At 44.7% G+C, this 13726-nt stretch overlaps 1 protein-coding gene across 1 annotated transcript in view; it reads left to right on the forward strand.

The window, feature by feature from the left end:
* The window catches only part of DNAH1 (dynein axonemal heavy chain 1), a 74854-nt gene that overhangs the window by 15245 nt on the left and 45883 nt on the right, over nucleotides 1-13726 (forward strand). Inside the window, exons 14-24 of the mRNA XM_076346790.1 lie at nucleotides 263-382; nucleotides 1186-1268; nucleotides 2697-2838; nucleotides 3924-4079; nucleotides 5077-5275; nucleotides 7140-7393; nucleotides 8304-8516; nucleotides 10299-10463; nucleotides 11170-11291; nucleotides 11859-11964; nucleotides 13048-13227. Coding sequence (XP_076202905.1) covers nucleotides 263-382; nucleotides 1186-1268; nucleotides 2697-2838; nucleotides 3924-4079; nucleotides 5077-5275; nucleotides 7140-7393; nucleotides 8304-8516; nucleotides 10299-10463; nucleotides 11170-11291; nucleotides 11859-11964; nucleotides 13048-13227 — 1740 coding nt within the window. The remainder of the gene's footprint in view (nucleotides 1-262; nucleotides 383-1185; nucleotides 1269-2696; nucleotides 2839-3923; nucleotides 4080-5076; nucleotides 5276-7139; nucleotides 7394-8303; nucleotides 8517-10298; nucleotides 10464-11169; nucleotides 11292-11858; nucleotides 11965-13047; nucleotides 13228-13726) is intronic.

Consider the following 13726-nt stretch of genomic DNA (forward strand, 5'->3'; position numbering starts at 1 on the left):
TGTCTAAATCTGTTATTGTCATCATTTCAACTACATACCTGCAGTTCCTCTTCCTCTTTTTTTGGCAGTCTCATTCCATTTGAGCTCAAATGAGATGGATGGAGAAAGACTGTGGAAAGAAAAAGACAGAACAGGACTGTGTACTCATCACTTTAGACCACCTTCAGAATGGGAAGTGGGTGGATCATGGCAGGTTTTCCAGTTTGCCCTTTAGCAATTAATGACTTTTTGATGGTCTTTTCTCTGCTGTGTCCTCCTGCAGATCTGTGATGCATATAAAGCCGTCAGCTGCAAAATGCATGAGAAACCAAACAGCATCGAGGAGCTGGCTGAGCTGCGGGAGTGGATGAAGGGAGTCCCTGAGCAGCTGGCTGTGCAGGAGGTAGGGCATGCTCTCCTTATGGACAGGGGACACCAAGGGAAGGGAGGAGGAGGTTTGTCAATGCAATGTGTGGTGTCTCAGAAGCAGAACACCATTTTCTTTTTTTTTGCTTGGATGTGTTTGCATGCAATGCCATAAGATTCCTGGCTTTGTATTTTTGTAATTCCTAAGATTTGTATTTTTAAATACACATATCATGAATTTAAATATCTATGCAAAACAAAATAGCAGTTAAAAATCTTGCCTGAAAGACTTACGTATGCTTTTTGCTACATTCATGATCCATTCTGCATTTGTGTACTAAATAGCTGTCTTCTAAAAGTGAATGTTGTTTTCAAGAAAATACTTCTGCTACCAAATGCTCATATTGCTGTTAACATATTTCTTCGAATAGGATGTTCTAGGGCCAAGTTATTTCAAAGTTATTTGAAGTGTAGGTCTCCTCCCAGCTGAACAAATGGGGAACAAAGGAATCATGCTGTAAGCTGACTTGTCCATGCCAAGGAAAGAACCTGGAGGACAACCCAAAATGCTCAATTTCTGTCCAGCACTTTATCCACTAGGTCACACTTCTTTTCATTCATATAGAACAGAGGGTGATGATGGCGTGATCATTCGCAGAACAAGGGGTTGTAAATCCATTCCCGCTGTTCACACAGCAGAGAAGCAGCCTACATCACATTAAGCTTGTGTGACTAACGCCCTTCAAAGGCACCTCATGAAAATGAGGTATACACCAGAGACTTGGAATCAGTATGGTCTAAAGGTGTCTATTTTTTGTCTCTTTCTCTCACCCTGTGCAGGAACTGATTCGTGAAGTCATGGAAGATTACAAGGTCATGGAGGAATTCCTTTACAATCTTACTGAAGAAGATTTCAGTGACAAGTGAGCACAAGGCATTTCTCCCACTGTCAAAGTGGGACACTTTGCAGCAATTACCATTCTCAGTGCTTCAGGGGCTATGTGTCTATCAAGGGCTCCAGCAGAACTTTTAAGTGCCTCTCAGGCTATATGAGCACTGAATTCTTGAAATGAAGTTTATAGAGAAGAAGCGTGGGTTCAGGCTGCCTTCTGGCCTGGGGCAAGGCAAACTGGTAGCTGTTAACCTGTTTAACGTATTAAAGCTCTTTTCTCTTGGTTTTTTTGAGACATTTGCAAGGTCTCAAAGTGCACAGTTTAGTCTGTGTCTGAAACTGAATGAACACTTCCAAGGTAGGAACACTCCCAGGGTTTTCTTAGGACTAGGAAGGAACATGAACCCTATATTATTACTGCATTTCTTTTCCATGCAGTCTCCTCTTAGTTTTATCCTTGGCTATGTTATTCAGATTGGGGCCTGACTATGCCCCAGTAGCAGTCAGCTCACAAACACAGCTACACAGCTTCTAAAGTCAGCTCAGCCCTGGAAGCACTCTCATATGACAGGGACTTGGTCCAGCATGTCTGCAATCTGCGTGAGTCTCTGCAGAGTGCTCCTGAAACTAGAAACATGGGATGCGCAGTGCAAAAACCCCACAGAAGCTGCAGGAAAGCAGCTCAGCTCTAGGACAGCTTAGCACAGATGTAGCTGTATGCCCACTGACCAGACCCGGCACATGCAGAACTAGTAGGAGACTGCTGCATCCCCAGGCGCTGGGAGGGCTGTGACCTCGAGTGCAATGCTGCAAAGCTTGCATCTGGCATTGCACACAGGCTAACAAGTCCAAATGGAGTAATGGGTGGGCTACGGCTGAGCAAGAACCAAGAAACCTGCCTTGGCGTGAGCAGCCACTTTGTGCAGCCTTTCCTGTATCTGCATTGCGCTCCCCAGGGCACTCGGCAGAAGCCTTGCTATCCAGGGCTTCACTGTATCTGGGTTACCCTGGCCCCTCACTGCCCTGCTTAATAGGAGACTGGCTTTTTCAGTAGCCCTGAAAAGCCACAAGCCAAGACTCTGACCCCATTTTTTTCAGTTCCTTGTGAATACGTTCAAAGGCAGACATTCCCTCTAGATGCCAACTGTTATTTTGCTGTCTCCTAGCTTTAGAGCAACATACTGGATTTGTTCCTTTTAAAAAGGCCCTCCACTTCTCCCCAGCCCTCTCCAATTGAATAGCCTAGTCACGAGGACTGCATATCAACAAGACAAGCTGGAAAAAAATGTTTTGTTGAAACCACATGTGTTTCTGTTGTTGTAAAGCTTCCTTGTTTGGTGGGAGTTGGCTTTCTCATTCTGTTATTTTCAGCATTTCAAACATATGCCCAAAAAGCTTCTCCCTCTCTCTCTCAGCTTTTTTTTTTTTTGGGTTGTTTTGTTATATCATGTGAGTGCAGGTGGGCTGCAAGTTACTGGCCGCTGAAAATAACTGTGCAAGCTGAGTCCATTCGGCTCCAGCACCTGGAGGAAGAAGACAAATTTCGCAAAATCCAGGTCATAGATCAGAATGGCTTTCAGGACAAACTGGAAGAGATGCAGGTATTACGCCCCTGACAATAAACTGTCCAGAGAAGGGGACCTTGAAGCTCTTGTGGTCAGCCAGGTGGGAAACTTTCAGATGAGATTTTAGTCAGATGAGTTTTTAGGTCAATGTATTGTTGGACCAAAAATTATCAACACCCCCCCCCCCTGTTTTTTTATTGGAAGTTGGGCTTTTGATTAAGAGTTTCGTTTTTGTGTGAAAGACAATACTCTTTGCAGAAACACTGATTTTTCACTGGGAAGGTGTTCATCGAGGAATATTCCGATTCTTGGTGCTCGGGCAACACATGCACCTCCTTTTTCTTTCTTGTGTACTCAGTTCCCTGCAGAGCATCTCCCATGATGCACTGCCATCAAGGGGGAAAAAATACAGCATTCAGTCAGGGAACTCATCTTGTGTGAAAGACCCTGAAACAATAGCAGAGTTTTGGAGCTGAGATACCTCTGGTTTCTGCTGAAACAGTTTGAATTTTATTTTTCACCAGAAACTTAAATACAGAAAAAAAATGCCGTATTGGAAAGGCTGTAATCAGTGACCTAGATTATCTTGGAAATAACCTCCCAAAATGATCATACCCCAACACTGGATTAAAAAAAACAACACCAACAAACAAAAAACCCAAAACAATCAAACAAAACCAAACCACCAAAACAAAACAGAAAAGTTATTAGAGAAGCTCTGGACATGTGTTGTTAAACAATTCTTGGAAATGAACTGAGTGACCTAGTAGAGCTATCATTTTCACTTCACTGATTCCGTAACTAATGACAGTATAAATTCAGTAGCAAGAAATTTGGGCACAGACTCATTGCTCCTACTCCTCAGGGATTAACTATTGTCACAAAGATGAAAAGCAGGAGTCATCACATTTGCACTTTCAACCACCTGACCAGTGGTTATTGCTTCTCCTCACCACTTTCATTGCGGTCTAAACAGAAGTGGAATTGGAGTAGGGGAGGTGAAACTGTGAGCATAAAAATCTTGCCTTTGAATGTAACAAAGAGCACACCAGGAAGCTGAGATCTCCAGAGGCAGCACTCAGCTTCAGAGCCACACCTCATGCCTGCCTTTTCTCTTCCAGCTGACTGTAGGTGGATTTTCCATCCAGGCAGACGTTAACCAAGCTCATGAGTTGGTTAACAAAGCAAGGGAGGTCAGGAAGCAGCTGAAGGAGCTTCAGAATTTGGCAATTCTCTACAACAACAGGGAAAGAATCTTTGGGATGAAAGTTACTAATGTAAGTGTCAGGTCCTGTACCTACAGGACCCTAACCTTTGTCGGGCCTTCTAGGTAGTAGGTAGAGCAAACAGTGAGACACAGTTCCTCAGGAAGGAATCCTTTACGTTCTTTCGGTTTATCTGATGAACTGCTCCGCGGTCCTGTAGAGTCACCACACTGCTCTGTCACTCCACTGTGCTGCAGAAGAGCTGATCCCAGGCGACTGTGGAAGGCTGTTCATGGGCCCGATATTGCCACTTCTGTGAGAGACTTTGGGTGCCCACACTCAGATCTGAGTGATGTTAATGAGGAGGAATTGGATGGGGAAGGTCTTGAAGCAGCAGTTAAGATGCATCAATTTCTGTAAGGCTGTTACTGCAGTTATATAGGTGTGAATGAGAGTGGTTGCATAGTGGTATGCAGGCAGCTGGCTGGGCTCGGAGCGTAGCATGTTCTCCTAAGGCAACAGTTTATATAGTTGCAAACACTCATTTTGCCTGTAGCTGTTCAGCTGCCAATGAATCATTGTCATCCACGTCCAGCCTAGTCTGGCTGCAGAGTAGAAGTGGAGTTCACGTGATCCTTTCCTACCTCTCAGTCTATGGTTACTTCTCCTTCACTGTAAGGAGCCAAGTTTCGACATGATGTGCAGTGTGTGCTTTCACTGATTGTGTATGGACTGCCCATCAAAATCTCCTCATTCTGCAGCAGAGCATTTGTAGAGGCAAGTGGAGAGAGTGCTTTCCATGCCAGACACATGGTGCAGGCACAGCTCCACTGGATGCATTTTGGCCTGAATGTGTAAAGCCCAGCTCTGCTAGTTGCTCTCCCTTGGAATCTATATTGTGGTCCTAGGAGAAGGTAGTCTGATACATCTCGTGAAGTACACGAGGGATCTCATTGCTTGCTTGAGATTCCAAAAAGAATTGTGCCTTTTTTGGCCTTTTGACATGGAAGCTGTCGTCCAGAGGAGAATACACTTGTTGCTTATGCTTGCTTTTTCTCTCTTTCCAAAGTACAGTAAGCTATCCAGGATGGTTAAGGACTTCCAGCCATACTATGATCTCTGGACTACAGTGTCAGACTGGATGCAGTGGTACGAGAGCTGGATGAATGATCCTCTCATGGAAATTGAGGCTGAGCAGCTAGAAAAGAATGTCAGTGACTCTTTTAAGACGATGCAGAGATGCGTGAAGCAGTTCAAGGATTCACCAGGTAGATAAGCAATCTGGGGAAGGGAAGTTGGTGCATATCAGCATTTTGATGTGAGGAATGTCACAGAGTGCTCTGAACAAGGATTGTCAGGATGTCACATGGATGTGTTGTGTGTATTAGAGCCAGCTGAGAAAATGCTAGCAAAATTATTTTCCACTTTTTTCTGGAACTATGGTGATTCACATCTAGATGCTAGTTTCCTGCTTGAAGTACCAATTCGGCATGGAAACAACCAGGCCGCAAATCCCTTTTATACCTAATTCCCACGACAGTACTGAAATAAAAGCCACCCTCTTACATTGCAGTTAATATTTACTCATTTATATAAAGTAAAATAATCCAGACTAGTCATAGAGAATTACTGTATAGCCCAGTGGCTAGACATGTGGGTTTAAGCCCTTGTGCAAGTCAGACAGCAAAGGAACTTGAATCTGGGTCTTCCAGATGCTGTTTTCTTGGCCAATCTCATTTTCTCTCTTGGCCAGTGAATATAATGGAAAGCCAGAAGAGATCTTGATTTTGTAATGAATAAAATGAAATTGCAAAATCTGGAAATGATCTGTGGAATGTAATAACCGTTTTCCTTCCTGCCTGAATGTGTATGAAGCTTAGATGATCGCATCCAGCCTTTGCAATTCACGTGAAGGTCTTTTAATCATGGCTCCTAGTAAAGCTGGAATTGAGACTTCAGTTGTAGCTTAACTTCCCATTCCATGATTCTCAGAGGTGCATTGGTCATTCTTTAGAGCTAATTCTAAAATCCCCTGCCAGATGGCTTAGATTGAAATATATTTTGTAGTGGGAGATTTTTGATTCATCCTTTTTAACTTGAACTCACTCTTAAACAATGCCATGAATCAGCCCCAATGGAGGAGGTGATGAGTGGATGCGTGAGTAACTATGAATCATTATGGTAAACAGAAATACTAAGAATACCTGCTCATATTCATTGCAATATTCCCTGGCACCTGGTAAAATATATGCTTCGTCCTTGAGTCTGCCTTGTCTCTGCATACCACCCAGCAGGGAGTGTGAGGTGGTCACATCCTTGCTGTGAGTGTGCAGCGCAACCACGCAGGGTGCAATAAAAGGAGGCACATGCTGTAGCCGGATTTTGGAAGGGAAGCAAGTCCTATGTTCTTTGCCTGTCCATTGCTTTACTCGCAACAGCACAAGCTGAAAAAGGGCAGGATGGGAACAGCGCAGAGATGTGGGCTTCCAGGATGCCCCCAGAGAGCAAAGCCCTTTCCTTGCCTTTGTCCTTCCTATGAGGCAGAAGTACCTTTGGCTCTAGTGTGGCCGTAGGCTGGCAGCACCTCTCCTGCATGCTTTCCGTTTCTGTAGTTGGCTGTGGTCCTAGCCTACTTCTAGCTCCTATCTATAGTGTCCATCTTCTATTTAGAATGGCCTGAGCTGGAGTGTGAGATAACTTGCAACCCAATCTTGTTAAGGAAGTGAAGATCTTGGAACGATGACCAGGGCTTCTAAAGTACCTATTGGCAGATGGGGCTTCATCATGCTTGGGCCCTTATTAAGGAATTAAATTTGTTTGCTTCCGTCTTCCGGTGAGCTCTAGGCTAAGGCACACTTCTGCTTAGCATGGACTTGCCTGTAACAGGCTCTTGGCTAGTAGGCAGGTCTGCTTCTGGGAGTGGGCTTGAATCCTTGCTTAGTAGCCATGTAGAGAGAGCTTTTGTCCTCATTACTTCAACCTGCATTTTCCAGTGCGCTCTCCTGCTGCTTACCTACCCCATACCATGTGTCTACAAGCACATCAGGCTTTAGACAACTTCTAGGAAGTTCCTTAAGGCAACTTCCTCACACACTGTTGTTGCTGATGTTCTTCTGTTTTTCTCCCTGAAAGCCTGCCAGGGTGTGGCAATGGAGTTTCGAGACAAGATTGAAGAATTCAGACTATACGTCCCCTTAATTCAAGGGCTGCACAATCCTGGTATGAGAAACCGGCACTGGGAGATGCTGTCGGAAGATATTAACATTGATGTCAAGCTGGAACCCAATCTGACAGTTGGTCGCTGCTTGGACATGAACCTGCTGGACCATATCGAGAGCATTACCAAAGTAGCTGAGATAGCTGGCAAGGAATACGCCATTGAGAATGTGAGGAGAGAGGGACTTGCTGTGTCTTTGGTTGCTTCTCAAATATGTTTCTGTTGAGCAGGCAGTCATTGCCTTGGGTGATGTCGCTGTTGTCCCAGAGCATTAGAGACATTCTGCAGCACAAGTAAAAAGGCTGCTGCTCTTACAGAGGGGAGCAATGGCCACGCAACTCAGTTCACACACCAGAAGTCGTCATTTTGCCTTGTGTAGAATTTCAGTTGTAGCATAACAGCACTGCCTGATGGTTATGCTGATCCGCTGGTTGGGTCTCACACCTCACTGTGGGATTAGTGACTGTTTAAGTTAAAATAAATCGAGTGTCTGCATTCTGCCATTCAAACATTATGTCAGGGAGATGAACTGTGACTGGAAACAGAGGTGGCAAATCCTTTAACGCAGTAAACGCGCAGGGAAGACTTGCTGGCTCTGGAGATTCATAGGTTAGATAGTCTTTCAGGTTCAGTTCACCAGTTCGGATGTGACCTAAGATGGTCTTGATTGAAAGTCATTACCTTCTGGCAGCTTTTGTTCTCTGAAATCTCAGGCAAGTTCCCAATGGATAGCTACCCCTTTCACAAAGCCATCATTAACCATAATCATTAATAGGCACTTTGCTGGCAGCCTCTGTGCATCTAGTAGCATAAATGGGCCTGGAGATGAAATTGCCCTTTTTTCCCCTCAAGGTGTTCCTTTCAGGACAACGTTGAGGTGTTGAGTCCACGGGCAGTGCAGAGGAAACGTGCTGTTGCTGAGTGTGTCATGCATTAAATACACAGCTACAGTTTCCAGTGGAATCCAAGAGCAAAAATCTGTCACTTGCTAGAGAGGGGCATTAAGAGAGTTGTGGAAGCTGGGATAACCATTGCACAGGTTGTATCTGAAAATTAAATTGCTTGTCCCTCTGTTCCAGGCACTCAACAAGATGGAGAGTGAATGGAACTCCATTTTATTTACTGTGATGCTTTACAAAGACACAGATACCTTTATTCTGAAAAACACCGATGAAGCTTCTCAGCTCCTAGATGATCACATTGTCATGATTCAGAGCATGTCCTTCTCACCATTCAAGAAACCTTTTGAGGAAAGGATGAACACATGGGAAAATAAGCTGAAGATGACACAGGTATTGGTTTCTTACCTGCACACATGTAGTGAAGGCGGGCAGCTGGGCTGTGCTGCCATGCTTGAACATGGACACTGTGCAGTTGCTGCTGGGGAACTGGGAGGACAACTATCAAGAGAATATGTCTTTAGGGAGGAAGAGGGCCTGTCAAAGCCTTCTGACTCTAGTAAAAGAGGGGATAAACTCAGAGCCTTATTCTGCAAAGAAGCAGTGGTGAAATTCCAGCTCTTTTGCTGCCTATTGCAGCACTTTTTGGTGGGGCCAGGACTCTCCCATTGCTGAGAATAGTCCTACTGGCATCTCTAATCATATTATACTAAGTGGACCTTACAGATTCTTACAGGCCCTGTGAAATCCATGCTAATCATTCACATCTCAGTGTAGGAAAGCACATGGAAGACTGCTGTTTAGAGCAGGATTTGTTAGACTGTGCCAGCACTTCTTCATCAGACCAGAGCCTGAATGCTCAGCACCCAGCAGGACTTAGCCAGCAGAATAGCATTTTGCTGCAGGAGAAAAATTCCAATACAAGTATCTGGCTGGAGAACTCTCTGTAAATGCTGGTGTTTGATGCACGGCAGCATTGTTATCTGTTATTCATAACTACCTTATTCTGTTTATTGGTGCTTACCATCTGGGTGTGCTTAGGCCATGGGCTGCCAAAGTGCTAGCCTTGTCTCATGAGGATACAGAAATGCTACTCAAAGCCCTAAGGCAGTAGGTGACATGGGGAAATTCAGTTATTTACTGTGTGGTTTTGGCTGTGATGTTGTCCATGTTTTCACCCTGCCCTTCCTACCCCTTCTTTTGATTGCATTCATTCCTGTCACTAAAGGCCCGTGAATCCGCTTCTGGGAAGTGGCTTATCAGGGTTAGCTGATGGAGTATGGCAAACACTGTCTGTATTACTGGAAAACCTAACCTCTTGCTAGGTCAAGTGGCTGCCTGTGCTCAGGGAACGGTAGATAGCGCTGTGTGGGTAAGGCAGTCTGAAAAGGAGTCAAACACTTGAGCTGCTTTGCAATGTTGGGCAGGTTCCCCATACCTTCCAATCTCCCATGCCTGAAAATGGAGGAGGAGGATGTTCTTCCAACCTAATTCTCTTACTTTTTTGAATGCCTGACAAACAGGTTTTCCTGTCTGGTGTCTAACTTAAATGTTTAGCTTTTCATTCATTCTCTTAATTCAGAGAGTTGTTCGAAGATCATAGATTTCATGGATTATTCTGTAAGCAAGGCTAGGGCTGAGGTTCATCAGGCAGGAGAGAGGATATGACAGAATTGCAGAGTCTGGCATATTTTATTTGTCGTTCTTCTTCCCCAAAAAAGCTCTTTTCACAAAATAAAATCCCCGTCTTACTGTGTGCTCACATTGTGCCATCTTCTGTAAAATACAGAAACACTAGCCACAGAAATTTGACCTAGCACCACAAAGTCCCTTTGAGCTTTAGTATTGGCTTACACATATTTCTAAACTACCCCCATTAAACTAGTGGGTGTTGATTCTGATGCCTGCTGACAACAGTTAGCAAAGGGGATTGCTAGGAAATTGTTAATTATTTGAGAAGGAAATTCCAACCCCTGACACTGCAGGTAGATATTAGAATTGTGAAAGGTCTAAGTGCAGCATCACCTCTTTTTTCTTTTTCTTTTCCTTTTTCTTTTTTTTCTTTTTTTTTCTTTTTCTTTTGTTTTTAAACCCATTCTGGTGCACAGTTTGAATGGTTTTGTCAAACAGGTTCATAGCATGGTGTCCTGATATGCTCTTCTTGCTTCCCACTAGGATGTCCTAGAGGAGTGGCTGAACTGCCAGCGCTCTTGGCTCTACTTGGAGCCCATCTTTAGGTCAGGGGACATCAAAAGACAGCTCCCATTGGAAAGCCAGCGCTACCAGACCATGGATAGGGACTGGAGGAACATCATGAAGAATGCCAACGAAAACCCTGAGGTGCGTGCCTTGATGAAAGCCAGTGCAGGTATCCCAAACTCCTTGGAGCTGTGCTCACACAAGGACTGCCTTTGAGTCGTAGTTTTTGTAATGGTGTGGGCATGAGCAGCACTGTATAAACCATGCAGCCTTGCCCAGGGCGATGTGCTAGGTTTCTTCTCTTGGAACTTGGCCTTTTGTTCTGGTGTCCAAACAGACAGAGTCATACCCTGTGATGCCTTGCACCACGCTGTCCACTCCACCAGACACCTTCTCCTCAACACACAGACTCCCTACCTCCTACGACTCTTAACCAGCCCTGCCATAATCCTAATCCGTAAGATAACTCCTTTGATTCCTCCTCAAGACTGACTCTTTAAATTGTTTAGAGCCATTGTTTTTGCCTGTTTCTGTGTCCTGGTAGCACTGCTCTGCGCTCTTCTGTTCTCCAGTCTCCACTTCCCAGGACTCCATCACCACTTGTATTCCATATTACAAATGTTGGTATTTACGGGAACCCAGAAATGGGCTTGTCACATCCGTAAGCGCTGTTTCCCCTCCTTGCCCACAAAGCTCACACCTCTCCAGATCCCTGTGAAAGTACTCCTGTGAATGAGTCATTTAAATCCTATCAGTAACATCACTGGGCAACCCAATTATCTCCACTGCCTTATCTCCCACATGCTCAGAATACTGATGCTTCCTCTGTTCTCCATTCTGTTTATAGGTGATTTCTTTGTGCCCTGATCCTATGCTACTAGAGAACCTGCGAAAATGTAACAAACTACTCGAACTTGTGCAGAAAGGGCTGAGTGAATATCTGGAGACGAAGCGAGGCACTTTTCCCAGGTAACCCCAAATTTCAGTGGGCTGGATCACACTCCCTGGTTCAGAAAATATGAAAGGAGAGGCTCGCTCCAGTTCATTCTGCCAAGAAAGAGCAAAACAATCTAAGCTTAGGATATTGTCGTGAGACTGCAAACATAAGAAAGGCTGCGCCTTTCAATGCTGCCATCTGATGGGGAGAAAACAAGCAGACACAAATGTGAGTTACGGGCAGTCTGGTAGCATTGTTGCATATCTGTGCCTCATGATTTGTCTAGAAAGGATGGTGTGAAACGAAAACCTCCATGTAACTCCGTCCCTTATTCCTGAAGGAATACTTCTATTCTTTGATACTCGTTTAAACCCACTTTGCGTAGGAATAACTGACTTCTGCAGATGGAGATGTCTGTCTCTACAGGAAGGTAGATGGCTGGATCGTGGCTGCTACTCTCCTACACAAACACAAAGAGATCAGTGAGCAGTCAGAAACAGTGTCTCTAGCAATAGGCTTGTTCTTCATCTTGCCGGGACTTAGCCCATGATGCTACAGTAAAAGAGAGCCTCCCCTCATCCCTCGCTCTGTGTTTCTAGGTTCTACTTCCTTTCAGACGATGAGCTGCTGGAAATACTGTCTCAGACAAAAGACCCCGCTGCTGTACAACCTCACCTCCGCAAATGCTTTGAGAACATTGCACAGGTAGGTGCAAGCACCCTAGTGGCTTGGCCCACCTTTGAGAAGCTGGTGTCAATGGAGGCATTCTGAGATCTGGAGGAGCGTTCACATTCTGCTGTGTGGAAATGTATCTCCTGGGAACCTGTAACTGTACGTAGGCATTACAAGGTGCTGCCTTGACCTGGAGTGGGATTCAAGCAGCCTCACGTTAGACGTTTCAAAGCCAGATGTCTGCCTATGAACTGGGCACCCTCAATTGCCTTTTAGACAATGAGGGGAAGATAGGCATCTGCAAAGGGCAACTTACAGAAAGTCACTTAGATACCCATCTTAGGAGGAGAGGACACTCCCTCTGGAGATTTCTGTCCATCCCACCGAGGAGGCCAAGAGAAATAGCTCAGACTTAGCTGTCTACTCGCAGGCATCTTGTTAGGATGGAATCCCACTCAGGAGGGACAAGGAGTGAACAAGCCTGAACTGAATTAAGTTTCTGCCTTCATCCCTACTTAGGAGCTGGGGTTAGCCTGGCTATTTTTCCTCTTTATTTTTCCTAATAGACTTCAGACTCCATGGCTAGTCACACCTCGTACCACCACAATACTCAGACACTAAAACCAATCTCTTAGTCATTAGCTTGGGAAAATAGAAAGGAAATTGAACTGGAAACCTGGTGCAAAGCCATTGGAATAAATAAGGGGGCTTTCAGTGATATGCTGGGGCACTGGAGAAGCTGTTAAAATTTTACTGTTAAAACTGGGCACTGTGACCTCAAGGGAAATTATTTGAATCTACAGAATTGAACAGGAATCGAAGGTTTGAATCCTAGACAGGCAATGAGAAACGTTCATCCTACCTATAACTTGATTTGCTTCACTCAAGTTAAACCAGTGATGTGAATCTTTTGTTTTCATACAGCCATCCTCCATTTTTTGGGGAGGTCATTTTGCACATCTGTCACACACTTTATTATCACTATTGACAACCAAGTTTGGCACCAGATTTGTAATGAGCATAGACCACTGCAGCCTGGCTGTCCCCCAGTGGCAGGAAGGCAGGAATAGAAAGGAAATCCCCCATTCACATCTCCTGTTGTGCTTCCTCCATTAGCTACTGTTCCAGGAGGACCTACAGATCACACACATGTACTCTGCTGAAGGAGAAGAGGTGAAGCTGTTTGTTCCCATCTATCCCACTGACAATGTGGAGGACTGGCTGCTGGAAGTTGAGAAATCCATGAAGGCCAGTGTACGGGACAACATAGAAAGATCAATTGATGTTTATCCAGAGGTAAGGGTTTTATCACAGACTGGCAGGTCTGATGTCTTGGTTCCAGGCTTTCCATAGAGGTCACCAGTGATGGGACTGATAAATTTGTGGTATTCCGCTAGTTTTAAAATACAACTTTTAATCCAGCTGTGTGTGGATCAAGTGCAGAATGCGCACCTGAGCAAGCAGCTAATGGTCCAGAAGAATGCAAACCCTGCATACTCACTTAACAGCCACAGAACATTTCCCAATATCATAGAACAACCCTGTATGAATCTATTTCTATCCCACTTTCCAGGCAACTACCTCTTTATAAGGATCTATCCTCTTTTGTCGTCTTCAGCTCTCATGTCTCACACAGTATGCTAGGGGCTGGTAAAGGCAACCAAGGCACTGTGAAGTGTTGGTTTCAGTCAATGCATCAGGGGATGCATCTTGGCTCTGGTTTCTGTGTAAAAGCTATGCTGGTAGAAAATGTAAATTTTGATTTGCTTGGGTCTCGGGAGGGAGAAAGGCTGAA

Source organism: Aptenodytes patagonicus, chromosome 8 (assembly GCF_965638725.1).
Source record: "Aptenodytes patagonicus chromosome 8, bAptPat1.pri.cur, whole genome shotgun sequence".
NCBI classification, from domain to species: Eukaryota; Metazoa; Chordata; class Aves; order Sphenisciformes; family Spheniscidae; genus Aptenodytes; species Aptenodytes patagonicus.